Raw genomic sequence first — 23,079 nt, 5'->3', positions numbered from 1 at the left:
ATATGTCATATGTGTAATGTGATCCGCCCTGAGTCCCCTTCGGGGTGAGAAGGGTGGAATATAAATGCTGTAAATAAATAAATAAAATTGCCAGCAGCGCGCAGAAGGAATGAGGAAGTACTCCATCATGGACTCGGTGTCACAAGCAGACGGTGAAGTGGCAGCTCCCCCTGTGGCCGGAATGGAGCATACCCTCATGAAGCCGGACGCTGGAAAATGTTAAATTGCCTCTGTGTCTGTCTATCTATGTCGTATGTCTAATGCCACTGAATGTTTGCCATGTATATGTGCATTGTGATCCACCCTGAAGGGAGGAATATAAATACTGTAAATAAATACATAAATAAATGTATCCTAATGCTTTTACATCAAGCCGCTTTGAGTCCCCCTCAGGGAGGTAAAGTGGGATATAAATACATATGATAATAATAATAATAATAATAATAATAATAATAATAATAATAACAACAACAACAACAATAATAATAATAATAAGGCCATTGACCCAGAAGGGTCCCCTGGAAGCAACGATGCCTGCTGGTATTTGGAGTGACCGCACCATGAAGACATAATATCTGCAGAGCTCACCTCGTGGACGCTGGGGTAGGGGATGTAGTCCTCTTCCGTCTGCAACACAAGATAGATTAAAAGGCGCATAAAGTAAACATTATTGCACCAAATTGCTATGTGTGTGTAAAGAAATCCTTGCAAAGTTGCTTGCAAAAGATCTCTGCAAAAAGGGAGCTGAGCTTATGCAGAGGCAAGCCACACCTCAAACAATGTATCAGTTTGCTGGCAGATGGCTGGGTTTGTCAGTTGGGAATCTGGACTTGCAGGGAGAGCACAGAAAAGACAGGCTCTCTAGCTACGGTCAAGTAGCAGTTTAAATATGCTATGCTGGGTATATTGAATGCTGATTGATTAGTTATTGATCCTATGCAACTACAAGGACATTGTACGATTGCTGAACTGTTTATTTGACTTCAACTCAACAAGTAAAGTTTTCTTTATTCTTTTAATTCCTCTGCCTGGTCTGAGTCTTTTGCACATGGTGTTAACTGGACGCTGCTGGTTCCGCTATACACACTCGCTAATAAACATCAGAGACACCAAAAGTAAAATAGCAAAAGGATGTTTACTCACAATCTCGTACAATGATGGTCATACAGGTAAAAACATCTTAGTTCCAAAGAATATAGTTCAGGACACAAAAATATAGTCTATCTCCATCAGGATACTACATGTCTCTTAGCAAAAGGTAACAGCAGGCCGCATGGCAGGATCAAGAGAGAGAACAAAGGAAAGTCTCCCCTTATGTACCCCAAATTGTAAAGGTGTAAATAACGTCCTGTATGTCTCCAGGAAGCCCACTCCCATTTCCCACTTCACATGCAAAACCCCTAAATTGGTGCCATCAACTCTGGAAGGCAGCTTTGGCTCAGGTTACTAAGCCACAAACAGACAAACTACATAAACCATCCCACATTGGAAATGCAGGCATGATTGCTAGTGGTACTTGACCTACATCCAGAGAGCACTGTGGATCCCATCAACAATGGATCTGGGCCAAACTTGTATGGATGATGGGACTTGCAGTACCTTCACTGATACCGTGACCCCAACCGACAATGGACCGGGACCAAACTTGGCACAGAGAAGCCCTGTCACCAACTTAATATACTGCAGGGGTTTAGGGGAATGGGCCTTGGTTTTGGGAGTTGTAGTTCACCTGCATCCCGAAAGCACTGAACCCAGCTGACGTCAGATCTGGACCAAACCTGGCACACAGACCCAACATGGCCATATGCACCTACAGGCCTGGCTTGGGGGTGACTGACCTCGGGTCTGGGAGTTGTAGTTCACCCTTACCCAGAGAGCCCTGAACCCAGCCGACCACGGATCGGGGCCACACTTGGCACAGACACACACAGGCCCAACATGGCCACTTGCCAGTACTGGCAGGGTTTGCAAGCGATTGCCCTGGGAATCTGGAAGTTGTAGTTAACCTTATCCAGACAGCACTGAACCCAGCCGACGACGGATCTGGACCAAATTTGTCGAACAGACCCAACATGGCCAACTGTGAATATTGGGGAAGTTTTGGGAGGACTGAATTGTAGTTCACCCACATCCTTATGAGTGTTTTTCTGCGACAGCACATAACATATGACCAAACTGATACAACCTCACATCCACAAACAAACCAGGCCCTTCTCAAATAACCCGGCATTGACGGGGACTCAAGCGAGTGCCCACTAGAGCAGAGCCGTAGGAGGGAGACTGGGCAGGGGCCGCGCTACGTATCCCTGGAGCACTGCACTTGCCCACGCACGCACTCACGAGCGGAGGCACTCACCTTGAGTGTGGGGGGGAAGGAGCACCGCTGTTCGTCCATCCTGCTTCCCTGGGGAAAGAGCGGAGGAGCCAGAGTCAACAAGAGCCATGGCGGGAGGGAGAGCAACCGGGCCGGCCGGGAGCCAAGGGCAGGGAGGGAGAGGCGGCAGGTGGCTTTCGGAAGCTCCCTCTGGAGAACACCCACAAGGAAGGCCTGCCTCTGAGCACGTGCAGAGGACCCTCCCCACCCAGCAGCCTCACACACGGAGACTCATTGCCCGGGGAATATGACACGTAGGAGCGTAGTAACAAAATAATAATCCAAAATCCAAATTTATTTAATGCTTAGACCAGGGGTCCCCAAACTTTTTATCCAGAGGGCCGGTCCACAATCCTTCAGACTGTTGAGGGGCCGAATTATCATTTGGAAAAAAATACAAACAAATCCCTATGCATACTGCACATGTCTTATTTGTAGTGCAACAACAACAACAACAAAAGAACAATACAATATTTAAAAATGAAAACAATTTTAAACAACATAAACCTATTAGGATTTCAATGGAAAGTGTGGGCCTGCTACTGGCCAATGAGATAGTCAAGTTAATTAGGATTGTTGTTGTTGTTGTTGTGTGCCTTCAAGTCATGTCAGATTTTGGCCGAGCCTAAGTCTAAAATTAATTATTTACTGCATTTATTTACTACATTTATATCCCGCCCTTCTCACCCTGAAGGGGAATCAGAGCAGCTGTATGTACATACAATATATTATATTATTAGCATAGCACAATATTAGCATTATATATTACTATATTGAACTATACCACTATACTATTCTATAATATGTAATATATAACATATAATTAATATTATTATATGGTATTACTATTAGTATTATATTGTATAACATAAGATTATTATCAATATTATATGTATATACAATATATTATATTATTAAAACTGATATAAAAATATTATATTATAAAACTGAGGGCGGGGGCCAGGTAAATGACGTTGGAGGGCCGCATCCGGCCCCCGGGCCTTAGTTTGGGGACCCCTGGCTTAGACCATAGGTCAGGGGTCCTCAAACTTTTGAAGCAGAGGGCCGGTCCACAATCCTTCAGACTGTGGAGGGGCCGAATTATCATTTGGAAAAAAAATACAAATTCCTATGCATACTGCACATATCTTATTTGTAGTGAAACAACAACAACGAAAGAACAATACAATATTTAAAAATGAAAACAATTCTATCTATCAGGATTTCAATGGAAAGTTTGGGCCTGCTACTGGCCAATGAAATAGTCCAGTTAATTAGGATTGTTGTTGTTGTGTGACTTCAAGTCATTTCAGACTTTGCCCGAGCCTAAGCCTAAAATTAATTATTTATTTACTGCATTTATTTACTACATTTATATCCCACCCTTCTCACCCCAAAGGGAACTCAGAGCAGCTGTATGTACATACAATATATTATATTATTAGCATAGCACAATATTAGCATTATATAATTCTATATTGAATTATACCACTATACTACATATGTTATGTAATATATAACATATAATTAATATTATTATATGGTATTATTATTAGTATTACATTGTATAACATAATATTATTATCAATATTATATGTATATACAATATATTATATTATTAAAAATAATACAAAAAGATATTATAAAACTGAGGGCAGGGGCCAGGTAAATGACCTTGGAGGGCCGCATCTGCCCCCCGGGCCTTAGTTTGGGGACCCCTGCCATAGACCTTTCGCATGCAAGACAAACAAACAAATACACAAAAGCCAGACCATCAAATACAATATAAAACATGCCATTAAAACCCTATATAAATCACTAGCTGTGCCCGGCCACGCGTTGCTGTGGCAAAGTGGTGGTGGTATTGGTTAAAAATTGTTGTGTAATTTTTATTTGATGTTATTTGCATTTTTTAAATTAATTTTATTGTAAGTTATCTTTTTATTTATTATATTTTATTATTTTCTTGTATTATTTTTAGTTATTTTCTGTTATTATAGTATTTTATTGTATCAATTTTTAGTGTTTTTTATTATTTTTTATTGGGTTGCTAGGAGACCAAGTTGGAGGAGCTTAGCCTTCTAACTGGCAGCAATTGGATAAAAGCAATTATTCCTCTCTCTCTAATTAGGACTTTATTTTTCTTTTCTTTTTGTTGTATCAACCTAGAGGCGTGGATGAGGGGTTGTGCTGTCAAATTTCGAGGTTGGGGGGCCTGTAGTTTTGTTGTTTTGTGGGTCGCCGTGATGCCATCACTCTTTTATATATATAGATTAAAACATTAAAATGCTGCAAATATCAATGTCAGGATATGCCCCTCAAATACTGCATATTTCATGGATTAGCACCAACATAATACAAACAAGATAAAACCAAGTAAGTACAGCATTATTGAAATCCAAGCAGGGAACACCTTGGATATAAAAACCACTATTAGTTAAAAGCATCCCCAGCACAGTCAACCGCGACATCGGAGATCAGTTTTGCCCGGATTTTCTGAGCTGCCGGGGCAAAAAGGGCCACCTTATGAGTAACTGCAGGGTTAGTGTCGGACAGAAGGAAGAAAATCCTTTCTGACACCGTATTCATTAGGAGGGGATGAAGAATGGGTCCCAGGATTTTAGTTCTCGGCTCAGAATACAGAGGGCAGGAAAACAAATGGTGAGGCCAATCCTCAGTTTCCGGGGCCCCACACACACACAAACGTAGGAGCGTGGTAAATCCCAGGCGCCGTGTGAGTCAGAGGGAGTTTCTTGCAGGACGCGTTTTCCAGGAAGTCTCCCCGACAAGAGCCCCGGCTCCGGGGTCAAAGAAACCTCCAACCCGCCCCAGACTGCTTGCGCGCGTCCCGGGTTCGAGTCAGGACGGGCCCTAAAGGAGGACGGACTCACCTGCATCTTCTCAATCATTTCAAACAAGTCGGCGTTCTGCAAAAGGGAAAAAGAAGTCACTGGCTGGCTGCATCGGGGGCCTTTTTGGCTTTACGCTTTATTACAGGTGTGGGCAACCTTGGGCCTTTCTCCAGGTGTTTTGGACCTCAACTCCCACAATTCCTGGCCCCAGGCCCCTTCCTTAAGCTTTTTATCTCATTGATACAGAGATAGACACTACATGAACTAAACAATGACATATTACATTCTCCCACATATCAAGACTGAAACAGAATGACACATGCAAATCTATTATTACTATAATTACTATTATTATTAGTGACACAAAGACATAGTATGACACAGCAAACGAGATATATATGCTGGATTTCGTATTATTATTGTTGTTGTTGTTGTTATTATTATTATTATTATTATTATTATTATTATTATTATTATTATTATTATTATCACATTCACTTTATCTCTGTCTCTGGCTCAACCACCTGTCTTTTCATTTCTCTGGGTTGCTGTGAGCTTTCCGGGTTGTCTGGCCCTGTTCCAGAAGCATTCTCTCCTGACGTTTCTCCCACATCTCTAAACAATAACTAAACAATGACATATTACATTCTCCCACATATCAAGACTGAAACAGAATGACACATGCAAATCTATTATTACTATAATTACTATTATTATTAGTGACACAAAGACATAGTATGACACAGCAAACGAGATATATATGCTGGATTTCGTATTATTATTGTTGTTGTTGTTATTATTATTATTATTATTATTATTATTATCACATTCACTTTATCTCTGTCTCTGGCTCAACCACCTGTCTTTTCATTTCTCTGGGTTGCTGTGAGCTTTCCGGGTTGTCTGGCCCTGTTCCAGAAGCATTCTCTCCTGACGTTTCTCCCACATCTCTAAACAATAACTAAACAATGACATATTACATTCTCCCACATATCAAGACTGAAACAGAATGACACATGCAAATCTATTATTACTATAATTACTACTATTATTAGTGACACAAAGACATAGTATGACACAGCAAACGAGATATATATGCTGGATTTCGTGTTGTTGTTGTTGTTGTTGTTGTTGTTATTATTATTATTATTATTATTATTATTATTATTATTATTATCACATTCACTTTATCTCTGTCTCTGGCACAACCACCTGTCTTTTCATTTCTCTGGGTTGCTGTGAGCTTTCCAGGCTGTCTGGCCCTGTTCCAGAAGCATTCTCTCCTGACGTTTCTCCCACATCTCTAAACAATAACTAAACAATGACATAATACATTCTCCCACATATCAAGACTGAAACAGAATGACACATGCAAATCTATTATTACTATAATTACTACTATTATTAGTGACACAAAGACATAGTATGACACAGCAAACGAGATATATATGCTGGATTTCGTATTATTATTGTTGTTGTTGTTATTATTATTATTATTGTTATTGTTATTATTATCACATTCACTTTATCTCTGTCTCTGGCACAACCACCTGTCTTTTCATTTCTCTGGGTTGCTGTGAGCTTTCCGGGCTGTCTGGCCCTGTTCCAGAAGCATTCTCTCCTGACGTTTTGCCCACATCTCTGACAGGCATCCTCAGAGGTTGGGAGGTATGTTGGAAGCGTGGCAAGTGGGGTTTATATATATATATATATCCATGTGGAATGATGTCCAGGGCAGGAGAAGGAAAGAGCTCTTGTTTGCCAGAAGCAGGTGTGAATGTTGCCAATGGCCAGCTTGATTAGCACTGAATGGCTTTGTAGCTTCAAAGCCACTACACAAAGAATCCATGGAAATCCACAAGAAGCAGGTGGACGATTTCAACAGAAAGGAGGAAACCATGAACATGAACATAATCTGGTTCCTGGTATTTTTTTAAAAAAACTCCAAGATCAGGACAGCAAACAAAGAACAACACTCAGAAAACAGGGGAATTCCAGGCAGGAAACTATCAGGGCCAGCTGACACCTGCCTACAAAGGATTCCCTCAGGCAGGAAGCAGCCAGGCTTTGAAACTACAAGGCTATTCACTGCTAATCAAGGTGACCAATTGTCACATTGACCCTTGCCTCCAACAGACACGAGTTCTTTCTTTCTCCCACCCTGGACATCATTCCACAGGGATATATATACCCCCCCCCCCCACTTGCCTAGTTTCCAACAGACCTCACGACCTCTGGGGATGCCTGCTATAGGTGTGGGCGGAACATCAGGAGAGAATGCTTCTGGAACATGGGCAGGCAGCCCAGAAAGCTCACAGCAAGGCAGTGATTCCGGCCATGAAGGCCTTCGACAACACATAACAACAACAACAACAACAATCTCTCTTTGATAGAGGGATAAACAGTGATACAAATTACCTTCTCCCACCTATCAGTACTGAAAAGGAAGGACACATGCCAATCTCCGGAGACCCTCTCTCCCCGGATGCAAGGGGTCAACAATGGGGAGGTGATGGGGGTCCATAGGGGGGAGGGGGCCGGGGGCCAAGGGGGGCTCTGTACTCACGCTGCTGCCCCCATCCTCCTCCTCCACCTCCTTCCTGGGGGGCAAGGGGGGCCGCCCGGCGTGTGGCTCCATGGGGTGCCCTCCTCCCCCCCCTCCTCCACGGGGGTCCCAGGGGGGGCTCCGTGGGAGCGCCAGCGCGGCTTCCTCCTCCTCCTCCTCCTCCTCCTCCTCCTCCTCCTCCTCCTCCTCCTCCTCCTCCGGCTGCCTCCAGGATGTGGATGTGTGCGAGTGTGTACACTTTGGGCGGGGAGCCAGGCCCCAGCAGGAGCAGCAGCACAGGCAGCCGCCCCTCCCTCTCTGGGTGTGTGTGGGGGGGGGGGGGGGGCATGGCAGGAGGGAGGGGGGAGGAGGAGGGGAGCAGCCCTGGACCACTGGCTGGGGTCGCCATGGCAACCGGAGGACTCCAGGGGGGAGGCACAGGCAGGAGGCAGGCAGGCAGCGCTCCCCTTGCATCCAACCCGGAGGAAAGTTTGACACCAACTGTTCATCTCTTGCTCCTTTCCTCGGTTTTCAGGATTCACTGGGGAGCATTGACCCACCACCACCACCCCAACCGCCACCAGAAAACCCTATGGTAAGATTTGGGCAATGCTCCCCGCAGGGGAGCATTGCCCAAATCTTACCATAGGGTTTTCTGGTGGCGGTGGGTCACTGCGGCTGAGAGCGTGTGACTCCCCTGCGTCCATCTCCAAGCTCAACAGTACAGTGCTTTTATTTTTTTTCCGTATCAGGAGCAACTGCAGTGAGAGAATTGGCCGTCTGCAAGGACGTTGCCCAGGTGACATTGCCCGGATTTTTTTTTTGATGTTTTTACCATCCTTGTGGGAGGATTCTCTCATGTCTCCTCGGGCTGTGGCGCAGGCTGGAGGGCAGCTGCAATGAATCACTGCAATGAATCACTCTAACCAGGAGGTCATGAGTTCGAGGCCCGCTCGGAGCCTATGTCTGTCTGTCTTTATTCTATGTTAAAAGGCATTGAATATTTGCCTTATATGTGTAATGTGATCCGGCCTGAGTCCCCTGCAGGGTGAAAAAGAAGGGCGGAATATAAATGCTGTAAATAAATAAATAAATAAATAAATGTCCCCGCATGGAGCTAGAGCTGATAGAGGGAGCTCATCGGCGCTCTCCCCGGGTGGGATTCGAACCTGGCAGCCTTCAGGTCAGCAACCCAACCTTCACGTCACGAGGCTTTAACCCACTAGGCCACTGAGGGCTCCTCAGTCCAGAGCTGAAAGAAATCCTGGGAGCTGTAGTTTTCCAAAGGGTGCATCCACATCGTAGAATGCAGCACACACTAAAAGCCAAATGATCTTGGGAGTTGTAGGTTTTTCCGAAAGGTGTACCTGCATTGTAGAATGGAGCCCAATCTAACAGCCACAGGATACTGGGATTTGTAGTTTTCCAAAGGGTGCATCCGCATTGTAGAATGGAGCACACACTAAAAGCCACATGATCTTGGGAGTTGTAGTTTTTCCGAAAGGTGTACCTGCATTGTAGAATGGAGCCCAATCTAACAGCCACAGGCTCCCGGGAGCTGTAGTTTGGTGAGGCCCACGGCCCTCTCGGGCGGAGACGGGAAACGGCCCTGAGAAACTACAACTCCCGAGGCAGCCCCCCCCCCCCCTCCTCTCAGCACAGTTCTCCAAAACGAAGGGGGGAAACGCTGCTCTGGGTGTTTCCTTGGCTCCAATGTTGACGTTGGCACCACCGGGCCGGCCACTGGCGAGGGAGGCCCAGAACAAGGCGGCCTTTGACTCTCTCGGCCTCGGAGGGACGTCACGGGGGCCCCTGGCCAAGGAGATGCCGGGGGGGGGGGGCACGGACGGGGGTTTCAGGGCTGGATGGCCTGGGGAGTCACGCTCTCTCAGCCACAAGGCCTGGCTAAGGAAACCCGATGGTAAGACTGGAAAGGCAACGCATCTGGAACGCCTCCCCTTTCTTGCAGCGAGGAGCAAAGGCCTCCAACGCCTGCCTGTGAGAGTGAATTGCACACACACACACACACACACACACACACACAAGCACGCATGCACGCACACGCGGGGGGTTTACATGACTCCAGCCGTGCACAAAGGGCCCCCTTTTTGCATTTCCCGTCCTCCGAAACAGAGATGAATGGCTCCTCGCTGGGCGTTCTGCCGCTTGCATTTTGACCGCGGAGAAGGCAGGACCGGCGCCAAGCGGGCATTGCGTTTGGAAATCACGTTTTGAAACAAGGATTCCAAGAAAATAAGGGAATTAAAGGGACCGGAAGCATGTAATAATAATAACGATAACAACAACAACAGGAAAAACTCAGCCGCTTTCAGGACCTCAAGATTGAACTTCCAAGACTCTGGCAGAAACCAGTGCAGGTGGTCCCGGTGGTGATGGGCACATTGGGTGCTGTGCCAAAAGATCTCAGCCGGCATTTGGAAACAATAGACATTGACAAAATCACGATCTGCCAACTGCAAAAGGCCACCCTACTGGGATCTGCACACATCATCCGAAAATACATCACACAGTCCTAGACACTTGGGAAGTGTTCGACTTGGGATTTTGTGATATGAAATCCAGCATGTCTATCTTGTTTGCTGTGTCATAAAATAATAATAATAATAATAATAATAATAATAATAATAATAATAATACATCACACAGTCCTAGACACTTGGGAAGTGTTCGACTTGTGATTTTGTGAAACGAAATCCAGCATATCTATCTTGTTTGCTGTGTCATAAAATAATAATAATAATAATAATAATAATAATAATAATAATAATAATACATCACACAGTCCTAGACACTTGGGAAGTGTTCGACTTGTGATTTTGTCATATGAAATCCAGCATATCTATCTTGTTTGCTGTGTCATAATAAAATAATAATAACAACTTTAATTTTATCCCCCGCCTCTATCTCCCCAAAGGGGACTGAGGGCGGCTTTCATAGGGCCAAGCCCGAATAAAAACAATAGCAGTATAAAACACAATAGACAAAAGACATGCACAATTATAAAAATTTAAACATTAGCCATTAAAAACAAATGACACGAACTAATAAAAACATGGATTGAAATGGAGAGGTTGTAAAAGTACACTGGGTAAGATGCATTATACAACAAAACCCCAAATCCACAAAGGACAGATGCTCGTGCAACTAAGACCCACTGGTCTTACAAAAGACCTGATTTGGATGTTGTTGGGATGGTTTCCGGTTCGGAAATGTAACTTATTGGGAGGCCTCTTACCTTGGGAGGGAGGGGAGGGGCTTTTGGGGTCGGCAGGGACGTGTGCAGCCCCCCTAAGGGTCCGCCGAGGGAGGCCGGGGGGGTCCCATCGCTCTTCCTGCGGGAAAGAGGGAGAAAAAGACACATGTGGGTGCGCCCGGCCTTGGGACAAAGCGGGACGTGAACAAAGGCTGCCGTGGTTAGGAACGACCCTTCCTGCGCATGGAAACGCTCTACAAGGGGCAAGGCTGGTTTGAGTCAGACTAGATGGCCCCTGAGGTGCCCCCTCCCTTCTCTGTTGGATTAGTATAGGTTTCCCCTGACATTAAGTCCAGTCGTGACTGACTCTGGGGGTTGGTGCTCATCTCCACTTCTAAGCTGAAGAGCCGGCATTGTCCGTAGATGCCTCCAAGGTCATGTGGCCACTGGCAGGACTGCATGGAGCGCTGTTACCTTCCCGCCAGAGCAGTACCTATTGATCTACTCACACTCTGGGCGTTGGTGCTCATCTCCATTTCTAAGCCAAAGAGCCGGCATTGTCCGTAGATGCCTCCAAGGTCATGTGGCCACTGGCATTATTATTATTATTATTATTATTATTATTATTATTATTATTATTATTATTATATCATATTAAGGTAAAGGTAAAGGTTTCTCCTGACGTTAAGTCCAGTCGTGACTGACTCTGAGGGTTGGTGCTCATCTCCATTTCTAAGCCGAAGAGCCAGCGTTGTCCGTAGACTCCTCCAAGGTCATGTGGCCACTGGCATTATTATTATTATTATTATTATTATTATTATTATTATTATTATTATATCATATTAAGGTAAAGGTAAAGCTTTCCCGTGACGTTAAGTCCAGTCGTGACCGACTCTGGGGGTTGGGGCTCATCTCCACTTCTAAGCCGAAGAGCCGGCGTTGTCCGTAGACACCTCCAAGGTCATGTGGCCATAGGCATGACTGCATGGAGCGCTGTTACCTTCCCCTATTGATCTACTCACATTGGCATGCTTTCAAACTGCTAGGTTGGCAGGAGCTGGGGCTAACAGCGGGCACTCATTCCGCTCCCGGGATTTGAACCTGGCACCTTTCGGTCCGCAAGTTCAGCAGCTCATCGCTTTAACACGCTGTGCCACCAGGGGCCCCTCTCTATTGGATTACATGCTTTTTATAGCCATTGCCATCCTGGGGGAAAGGCAGGGCGTCTTGGGCCTGGAAAGGATGGGAAACATGCAGTATTGGCCTCAAGGTCAGATCAGATGGTCTCTGGGGTTCCCTTTCCAACTGCTATTTATTTAATGTTGGCGGTATGCGTTTAAAGAGTCACTGCTTTAATGTATGCCAGTCACGGGGAAAAATCAGGGTGTAAATAAAAATTGTCACTATTTATTTATTTACATCATTTTTACCCCGCCTTTCTCCCCGGGGGGACTCAAGGCAGCTTACAATATTGTAATACAATATTACAATTATTGGGCTGCTGTGAGTGTTCCGGGCTGTATGGATTTCCTCAGGCAAGAAGCAGCCAGGCTTCAATGCTAATCAAGCTGGCCATTGACAACATTCACGCTTGCCTCCAACAGACAAAGAGTTCTTTCTCCCACCCGGGACATCATTCCACAGGGATATAAACCCCACTTGCCTCCTTTCCAACAGACCTCAACAACCTCTGAGGATGCCTGCCATGGATGTAGGAGAAACATCAGGAGAGAATGCTTCTGGAACATGGCCCATCTGGAAAACTCACAGCAACCCAGTGATTCCAGCCATTAAAGCCTTTGACAACAGAAATCCTGATTATGTTAGGCCGCATATGATGGATGAAGCAGGGTCAGACTGGATGGCCTCTGGGGTCCCCTTTCCATCTGGATTTATTCATTGTTGCCTGTACGTTTTTAATTTGGGGGGGGGGAGAAGGACTTAAATAAAGGTAATCATGATCAAGTCAGGCATTCTGACAGTGGGCGATGGGTGCTGCAGTCCCGTTACGGCCGGTCCGAGCAGGAGGCCCTTCCCTGCTTTCCGACAGGGTTTACTACTGTGTTTCCCCGAAAATAAGACAGTGTTTTATATTAATTTTTGCTCCCAAAGATGCACTAGGTCATCCTGCATGCTCTGGTGTTCTGTTTGGTGGGCATGCTTCCAAACCAAATTTTTGCTAGGTCTTATTTTCAGGGGAGGCCTTATTTTTAGCAATTCAGCAAAACCTCTACTAGGTCTTATTTTCAGGAGATGTCTTATTTTCGGGGAAACAGGGTATTTCTTTCTCCCAGATGTTCCAACTGTTGCAAAGCTGCAGCTGTTTGTGCTGCTTTCCTCACCTCTGGCACAATCTGGGTTTTCTGAACCCAGATGTCAACTCTGGTGCCAACTCTGGCCACGGGCTCTCTCCAGGCAAACACCTGCCACAAACAGCCGTGCGCCTTGTAACACACCTGGAGCCCACCTGTCTCCCAATACTGCTGCGTTCCCAATCGCATCCTTACGAACTGAGCCATTCCCTTGCGCCCTCACCAGCCATTGCCTCTCCCCCAGTTCTCCCTAAACATGCTACTGGGATCCAACTGGGAGGACCCGTGGCCCCCGCCCAGACCCATACACTGTCAACTCTGACCGGCAGCCATGGCTCTGCAGGGATCCTCTCCTCCCATTGGGGAGATGGTGGCGGGGTATAAATAAAGTTTTATTATTATTATTATTATTATTATTATTATTATTATTATTATTATTATTATCCTCGTGGGCCGGGCCTGATCCTCGGCCCATATTTAGCCCAATACAAAGAAGGGCTAATGTCCTTGGTCCGTGTGGCCGGGCCTGGCTCTGTGGGATTTCCAGTAAGGTCCTTATGGACTTGGTCCCTCTATAGGCCAAAGTTCCCTTAGATGTGGGCGGAACATCAGGAGAGAATGCTTCTGGAACAGGGCCAGACCGCCCGGAAAACTCTCAGCAACCCATTGATTTCGGCCATGAAAGCCTTCCTTCCATGTTTCCCCAAAAATAAGACAGTGTCTTATATTATTTTTTGCTCCCAAAGATGCGCTAGGTCTTATTTTCAGGGGATGTCTTATTTTTCCATGAAGAAGAATTCACATTTATTGTTGAACAAAAAAATGAACATTTATTATATACTGTACAGTAGTTGTCATCACAAACCAACATAACCAGACAAACTGTGAATCCTATCAAGAATTTCTTGTTACTACCAATATTTCCATGTACAACACTCTATGGTACGTACATTTACCAATCCTGCATGCTCTGGTGTGCTGTCAGTTGGGCATGCTTCCAAACACAAACTTTGCTAGGTCTTACTTTCGGGGAAGGCCTTATATTTAACAATTCAACAAAACCTCTACTAGGTCTTATTTTCTGGGGGTGTCTTATTTTAGGGGAAACAGGGTATATAGGTGGAATTGTTGTGCATTTTCCGGGCTGTCTGGCCCTGCTTCCAGAAGCAGCATTCTCTCCTGACGTTCCGCCCACATCCTCAGAGGTTGAGAGGTCTGTTGGAAACTAGGCAAGGGGGGTTTCTATAGGTCGATATTGCCAGCTCTGTCCGGCAGGAGTCCCTCCCCGCGTACACGCAGCGCTTGGATGTTGAACAGCCGGAGCCGGTCTGGGAGAGGAAAGCAGAGCGGCTGCTCCTCCGAAACAGTCCCTATAGCAACGGGATGGGAGGCATTTACCACCCAGGCTCCTCTTCGGTAATTGATTGGCAATTACCGCCAGGCAAACGCACAATTATGGTGACAAACGGCAGGCAGGCAGCGAAGGGAGCGGAGGGAAGGGGACGAGGCCTCGCGATCCCTCTTGGAGGAGGAGGAGGCCAGGGTGGGAGGGGTCTTCTCCAAGGGGGCCAGTGCGCCCCAAATCCCATGAACCCCAGCATCTTGTGGGTGCGAAACCCAGTTTGGGTTGCAATTCCCATCACCCTCACCCCGGGTGGGTAGGGAAGATGGGGACTGCAATCCATAAGAGTCTTGTGTTGTTGAAGGTTTTCATGGCCGGGATCACAGGTACCTCGCAACCTCTGAGGATGCCTGCCATACCCTGTTTCCCTGAAAATAAGACATCCCCAAAAAATAAGACCTAGTAGAAGTTTTGCTGAATTGCTAAATTTAAGGCCTCATCCTCAAAAAGTAAGACCTAGCAAAGTTTTTGTTTGGAAGCATGCCCGGTGCCCGCCAAACAAAACACCATAGCATGCAGGATTGGTAAATGTATATTATTATTATTATCAATATTAATATTATATTTTTATACCCTGCCTCCATCTCCCCAGAAGGACTCGGGGCGGCTTACATACCAGTTGTATATGGAAATAATGATAGTAACAAGAAATTTGTTACAGTTTGTCTGGTTTAGTTATGTTGGTTTGTTATGACAACTACTGTACAGTATAGAATCAATGTTCTTTTTTTTGTTCAACAATGAATATGAATTCTTCTTCATGGAAAAATAAGACATCCCCTGAAAAGAAGACCTAGCACATCTTTGGGAGCAAAAAATAATATAAGACACTGTCTTATTTTCGGGGAAACACGGTAGATGTGGGTGAAACATCAGGAGAGAATACTTCTGGAACATGGCCAGACACACAACAACCCATAGGAGCCTTGCACTGGCACGCATTGGAATTGTATTGTGGAAAAAGCCCTCTTTGAAATCAACCCATTTCCGTCTCAAAAAGCAGGCGATGCTGCCTCATCTGCATATGCAAGAGATGTAAATGAGCCCAGGTCCCCGGCACAGCTGCGTGTGTTTGTCTGGAGGCAATGACAGCTGGAGGGGGAAGCCAATCCCTCCCTGCTCCTGTTCCCTTTTAATTTCCCTTCCCAGGTTTGACAGAAACGTGACGGGATATCCCCCATTCCCCTTGCATAGGAATTGCAACCAGAGAACAATAAAAGGGGCTTTTGGGGTGTGGGGTGGCGCCCACAAAAAGGCTCAGAATGGCCCCGGAAATCGGCCTCGTGTGAGTGCATTTTAAGAGAGGAAAACACAACATTATTATTGTTGTTGTTATTAGCTTGGGGACCCTTTTGCGGTGGTTTTTTGGGGATGTTAGGTTCGATCACTGAACACAGGTGAAAGTTGTAATTCACCCTACATCAAGGCAGAACACTGTGACCCCCTTCGATAATGTGCCTGGACCACATTGGGCACACAGAACCTCCATGACCAACAAAAAATACTGGAGGTCTTTGGGAGGGAATTATGGGAGTTGTAGTTCACCTACATCCAGAGCGCACGATGAGCTCCAACAATGATGGATCTGGACCACACTTGGCATGCAGACCCGATACACCCACATTTGACTACTGGTTGGTTTTGAGGGGAATTGGACATTTTGGAGTTGTAGGTACTGGGATTTATAGTTCAGCTGCAGTCAATGAGCACTCTGAACTCTACCGAGGATGGAAGATCTTTGGGGAAAATTCACCTTGATTTGGGGGAGTTGTAGTTCACCTCTATCCAGAGAGCACTGGGAACCCAAATATTGATGGGTCTGGACCCGATATGCCGAAATGTGATCCGTGGAGGGGTTTGGGTTTGGGTTAGGGAACTGACCTTCCTTCCTGGGAGTTATAGTTCACACACAACCAGTGAAACTGTGACCTCCACCGATGATGGACCTGGACCAAACTTGGCACACAGAACCCCCAGGACTCACTCAACCTGTTTGCGGGGAATGACTCATCATCATGGGAGTTGTAGTTCACCCTATAGCCAGAGAGCACACTCAACTCCACTCATGATGCCTCCAGAGCAAACTTGCCCAACGTAACAAATTTCAAGTACAGATGGAGTTTCTGGGGGTTAACTTGCCATGATGTGAGTTGTAGTTCACCCACAACCTTATGCATTTCGTGCAATTAAAACACTGACTTTTTCAAATAACCCGGGCAACGCCGGGGGCTAAAGCTAGTTATTACCAATAATAGCAATGCTATTTTGGCTCAGTCCCAAAACAAAGCATGACAACCTACAAAGGGATATATCGTTTCCCCCTTTTAATTCATTTCTGCCTTATAGTGACCAATAACAATAATAATAATACATCACACAGTCCTAAATACTTCGGAAGTGTTCGACTTGTGATTTTTTGATATGAAATCCAGCATATAGATCTTGTCTGTTGTGTCATACTCTGTCTTTGTGTCAATAATAATAATAATAATAACTACTTTATTTTTGTATCCCACCTCCATCTCCCCAAAGGGACTCAGGGCGGCTCACACAGTTTAATATGTAATACATTAAAATGTGTAACAACAATATAAGACGAAATAAAACAACAACATTATAACTAATGAGGATGCCTGCCATAGATGTGGGCGAAATGTCAGGAGGGAATACTTCTGGAACATGGCCATACAGCCCGGAATACATACAACAACCCTGTGATCCTGGCCATGAAAGCCTTCGACAACACAACCAGATGATGGTCGGTCCATGACAATGGAGGGTTGTTTTGCTCTTCCACACAAACATCTCCACCGTTTGTTACAAATACTAGGTCTAAAAGTGTGTCCCGCCTGATGAGTGGGTCCAGATATCACTAGGGACCGTCCCATGGTCATCATAGCAGCCATGAAGTCCTGGGCTGCCCGAGACAGGGTGGCCTCTGCGTGGATATTAAGGTCCCCCAGGACTGCCAGTCGCTGAGAGACCAACGCCAAGCTAGATGCCACCTCTGCAAGGTGTTGCGGGGTGGATGGTACACAAGCAGAATCCCCAAACCATCCTGGTTCCCCACTTTCAGGGGACACATTCGAACCGAGACGATTGTGGACTAGAGAGATGATTGGCCGAAACTAACAAAATGAAGTTCAACAGGGACAAATGCAAGATACTTCATTTCGGCAGAAAAAATGGAAATCAAAGATACAGAATGGGGGACGATGCCTGGCTTGACAGCAGTGTGTGCGAAAAAGACCGTGGAGTCCTCGTGGGGAGGAAGGTGAACATGAGCCAGGAATGTGATGCGGCAGCTAAAAAAGCCAATAGGATTCTGTCCTGCATCAATAGGGGAAGAGCGTCTAGATCCAGGGAAGTCCTGCTCCCCCTCTTTCTCTTCTGCCTTGGTCACACCTGGAATCACACTGTGTCTAATTTTGGGCACCACAGTTGAAGGGAGATGTTGACAAGCTGGAAAGCGTCCAGAGGAGGGCAACTAAAATGATCAAAGGTCTGGAGAACAAGCCCTATGAGGAGCGGCTTAAAGAGCTGGGCATGTTTAGCCTGCAGAAGAGAAGGCTGAGAGGAGACAGGAGAGCCATGTACAAATATGTGAGGGGAAGCCATAGGGAGGAGGGAGCAAGCTTGTTTTCTGCTGCCCTGCAGACTAGGACACAAGGGAACAAGGGCTTCAAACTACAGGAAAGGAAGGAGATTCCGTCTGGACATCAGGAAGAACTTCCTCACTGTGAGAAGGGCTGTTCACCAGTGGAACTCTCTCCCCGGGGCCATGGTGGAGGCTCCTTCTTTGGAGGCTTTGAAGCAGAGGCTGGATGGCCATCTGCCGGGGGTGCTTTGAATGCGATTTCCTGCTTCTTGGCAGAATGGGGTTGGACTGGATGGCCCATGAGGTCTCTTCCAACTCTACTATTCTATGATTCTATGATTTTGTGGAACGGGGCATCTGATCAGGGGATGGATTCCTGATAGACCACCACAATCCCAACTCCCCGCCCCCTGGATCTGGCCGGCTGATGCACCCCTTAGCCTGGTGGACATCGCTGGGTGAGACTGATGCCCCCCCCGCCCCCCAGCTCATCCAGCCAGGTTTCGGTTATGCAAGCCAGATCTGCCTTTTCCTCCAGGATCAAGTCCCGGGTAAATGTTGTTTTACCGTTGACGGATCTGTCATTTACCAGCAGGACCTTAAGCCACCTGACCCACCATGAAGGCCACCTGACCCACCCTTCCTTGGGGTCGCAAGAACTTGGTAAGATGTGTCCAGAGCCTCTGAGGGGAAGAAGCCAGACTTACCCAAAGCCATGCTACGGGTTTCCACCACGAAGCAGTGATTCCAAGCCAGGTCTCAAGGCCCAAGGCTCAAACCATAGTGCGGATTCTGACCAGGTCCAGGGCCTTTGGGGGCCCTTCGAACCCCCCACCAAAAATCGTGATTCAAGGTCTTGGGTGCAGACACAGGCAGCCCAACCTCAAGAGAGATCTTGAGCGCTGCGAACGAAGACAGCCGAGAGGGAAGGGATGGAGGGATCCGTCCCTTGAGATCAGCATCATCATTTGCCCACGAAAGGCAAAGCCAGCGCTTCCGGGCAGAGAGCAGCGTTGCCCGGGAACGGGGAGGGCAAAGTCCATCTGCGGGCGGGCGCCCGGCGGAGAGGCGCTCCGAAATAAAAATAAACTCCAAATAGAGGGAGATGCGGGCCTGAGCACCACCATCCCTTGATGCATTCTACGAACACACAAATACGGAGGAACGCCAACTTTGACCGCCAGCAAGGCATCAACTCTCTTCTTCGCAGAGAAGGCTGAGTCAGAGTACAGCTCCCACAATCCCACAGAATTGAGACTCGGCATTTAAATTGCTTTAATTTTATGGTGTAGATCGTAAATTCTACCGGGGGGGGGGGGTCGTGAGGGGGGTGTCAGAGTGGTCACCAAATACCACCAGGAAACACATATTTCTGATGTTCTTAGGAACCGAAATCCCTTCAGTATTTTCTGTTGGTCATGGGGGTTCTGTGTGCAAAGTTTGGCCCAATTCTATTGTTGGTGGGGTTCAGGGGGCGGCTTGATTGTAGGTGAACTATAAATCCCAGCAACTACGACTCCCAAATGTCAAGGTATATTTTCCCCAAACTCCATCAGTGTTCAGATTTGGGTATCTTGAGTATTTGTACCAAGTTTGGTCCAGATCCATCATTGTTTGGAGTCCACAGTGCTCTCTGGATGTAGGTGAACTACAACTCCCAAATTCAAGGCCAATGCCCACAAAATCCCTCCAGTACTTTCTGTTGGTCGTGGGAGTTCTGTGTGCCAAGACTGGTTCAATTCCATCGTTGGTGGAGTTCGGAATGCTCTTTGATTGTAGGTGAACTATAAATCCCAGCAACTACAATTAACAAATGACAAAATCATCCCGCCCCCAACTCCACCAGTGTTCAAATTTGGGAATATTGGGTGTTTGCTATAGTCCCCCCACCTTTGAAGTTGACTTAATTGCATTGGTGGTTGTTTGATATTACAGTAGAGTCTCACTAATCCGACACTCGCTTATCCAACATTCTGGATAATCCAAGCCATTTTGTAGTCAATGTTTCCAATATATCGTGATATTTTGGTGCTAAATTCGTAAATACAGTAATTACAACATAACATTACTGCGCATTGAACTACTTTTTCTGTCAAATTTGTTGTATAACATGAAGTTTTAGTGCTTAATTTGTAAAATCATAACCTAATTTGATGTTTAATAGGCTTTTCCTTGATCAGTCCTTATAATCCAAGATATTCGCTTATCCAAGCTTCTGCCGGCCCGTTTAGCTTGGATTAGTGAGACTCTACTGTATTACTATTGATATTAGTACTGCTGTTTAAATCTTTGTTTTAACTTGTTTTATCATCTTCTTGTGTTTTAAACTGTGTGTATTGTTAATGTATTTGTGCTGTTACTTTTGTAATATTGTGAGCAGTCCCGAGTCCCCACGGGGAGATGGTGGCGGGGTATAAATAAAGTTTTATTATTATTATTATTATTATTTGTGTCAAATCTGGTCCAGTGAATGAAAATACCTCCTGCATACTGACATTACAGTTCATAACAGTAGCAAGATTACAGTTATGAAGTAGCAACGAAAATAATGTGATGTTTGGGGGTCAACACAACACGGGGGACGGTGTTAAGGGTTCACGGCATTAGGAAGGTGGAGACCCGCTGTTGCAGATGAGCCCATGATGCCATACTGCATTTAAATAAACCGGGTGACTCACTTGGGCATCCATTATTGATGCCTGACTTGAATAATTCAGCAGAAAGCAAGCCAAACACGGATTTTCCACTTTGCGGCACAGAGCGCCAAAGGGCATCGCGTCCCCCCCGAAAGGCCCCGAAACAGGCCGGAGAGGGTGAGGAAGACGCCCGGGTGCCCTTTTGCCGCGGCCTCGGCCTCGCTCTGGCCCTCCGGCCTTTGCTCAGACTTGGCAAGATGCTCCGTCCACCCAGCAGACCGTGAGGAGGAGAGAGAGAGAGAGAGAGAGAGAGACACCCGGCGCTTCGCCACCCAAAAAGCCCCTCCGAACTCATCAGCCGAGTCCCGGGAGCGCATTCAGACAGAACCACGAAACACAGAAATCAAGGCAGCCAAGTGCGGAAGGGCATCATCCTTCGCCAGGAGACGGGGCCTTGAAAGCCCCTCCTTTGGACGAGAGACCCCCAAAGCCCCAGCCATGCCCGGCCCCTTCTGGGATCCCTTCATCCAGTTCCTCATCTTGTGGTGACTCCAACCCAACCATCACATTATTTTCATGGTGACTTCATCACTGTAATTTTGCTACCGTTACGAATCGTAATGTAAATATCTGATAGGCAGGATGGGTTTCCATTGTTACAAATTGAACATAATTAAAGCATATGCAAAAAACTAAAACGAGACCTAACCAACAAATTCGCCAGAACGACTAACACTCTGATCAAGAACTCCTCCATTAGCCTCGACATACGCCAACAACTGTGCAAATCGGAAGCCCTCCCACCTAGGCTCTAAGGACTCCCCAAAACCCATAAGGACTCCACCCCGCTCTGACCCATATTGAGTGCCACTGGATTCCCCACATGTGACCTGGCAACATTTCTGGCCACACAGCTACAAACCATATTGTGCTCACCACGCACTACATCAAGGACTCAACTCACTTCATAGAAAAATCAGCAACCGCAAGCCAAGCACCGAGGATATTCTGATCAGCTTCAATTTGGAGATTTGAAGGTTGGGTTGCTGACCTGAAGGATGCCAGGTTCGAATCCCACCCGGGGAGAGCACGGATGAGCTCCCTCTATCAGCTCCAGCTCCATGCGGGGACATGAGAGAAGCCTCCCACAAGGATGGTAAAACATCAAAACATCCGGGCAATGTCCCCTGAGCAACGTCCTTGCAGACGGCCAATTCTCTCACACCAGAAGCGACTTGCAGTTTCTCAAGCCGCTCCTGATATGAAAAAAAAAAAAGCTTCAATGTGGTGTCTGTTGCAAATGTGTCATCCTGCACTGCCTAAGTCTCTATGTTTAGATAGGAAGCTAGAAAAGAGTTAGGGACACAGTTCTATGCATGCTTTGATGAGGCTTCACTATTATTTCCTCCTTCCTTGCTAAAGAGGGTGATTTGAGCTTAACGGCTCCTCGATTCCCAACAGTGTCCCTATTTACAGTAGAGTTCCGGTTATTCGACATAAACGGATGGGCCGAATGTCGAATAACTGGAACTGCTCGGATAATAGGGAGGCCCTATTATCCATGTCCTTTCAGGCCGGAAATAGCAAATCTGTGTTTTATCATGTGTTTTATAATGACTGTGATTTTATTTTATGCCTTTTAATTTTATTTGTGTGTTTTTTGTATTTGATACCATAGTATGCTTTTGGGAGCCCCGGTGGCGAAGTGTGTTAAAGCGCTGAGCTGCTGAACTTGCAGACCAAAAGGTCCCAGGTTCAAATCCCGGGAGTGGAAAGAGCGCCCGCTATTAACTCCAGCTCCTGCCAACCTAGCAGTTTGAAAACATGCCAATGTGAGTAGATTAATAGGTACCGCTGCAGCGGGATGGTAACGGCGTTCCATGCAATCATGACAATGGCCACATGACCTTGGAGGTGTCTATGGACAACGCCGGCTCTTCGGCGTAGAAATTGAGATGAGCACCAACCCCCAGAGTCAGACATGACTGGACTTAACGTCACGGGAAAACCTTACTATGCTTGTTTTATATCTGTGAGCCGCCCCAAGTCCCTCTGGGGAGATGGTGGCGGGGTATAAAAATAAATTATTATTATTATTATTATTATTATTATTATTATTATTATTATTATTATTATTAAATCTCTA

At 46.2% G+C, this 23,079-nt stretch overlaps 1 protein-coding gene across 11 annotated transcripts in view; it reads right to left on the bottom strand.

Moving 5' to 3' along the window:
* Positions 1 to 23,079, bottom strand: part of rap1gap (RAP1 GTPase activating protein) — a 78,970-nt gene that overhangs the window by 28,553 nt on the left and 27,338 nt on the right. For 4 of the 11 annotated variants that reach the window (XR_010001368.1, XM_062965742.1, XM_062965743.1 and 1 more), the window contains exons 1-4: positions 7,793 to 7,925; positions 5,266 to 5,301; positions 2,357 to 2,404; positions 589 to 627 (exon numbers count right to left, since the gene is read on the bottom strand). Coding sequence is in view for 10 of the 11 variants with exons in the window: in XM_062965742.1 (XP_062821812.1) it covers positions 589 to 627; positions 2,357 to 2,404; positions 5,266 to 5,301; positions 7,793 to 7,864 (195 nt within the window). In the remaining variant the exon portion in view is untranslated. Of the gene's footprint in view, positions 1 to 588; positions 628 to 2,356; positions 2,405 to 5,265; positions 5,302 to 7,792; positions 7,929 to 11,027; positions 11,125 to 19,004; positions 22,990 to 23,079 lie in introns of those variants that run through there. The other 7 variants (XM_062965751.1, XM_062965750.1, XM_062965752.1 and 4 more) reach the window with 5 other exon arrangements.

Source organism: Anolis carolinensis, unplaced genomic scaffold (assembly GCF_035594765.1).
Source record: "Anolis carolinensis isolate JA03-04 unplaced genomic scaffold, rAnoCar3.1.pri scaffold_15, whole genome shotgun sequence".
In the NCBI taxonomy this organism is placed as follows: Eukaryota; Metazoa; Chordata; class Lepidosauria; order Squamata; family Dactyloidae; genus Anolis; species Anolis carolinensis.
This window is presented reverse-complemented; position numbering and strand designations above follow the sequence as displayed.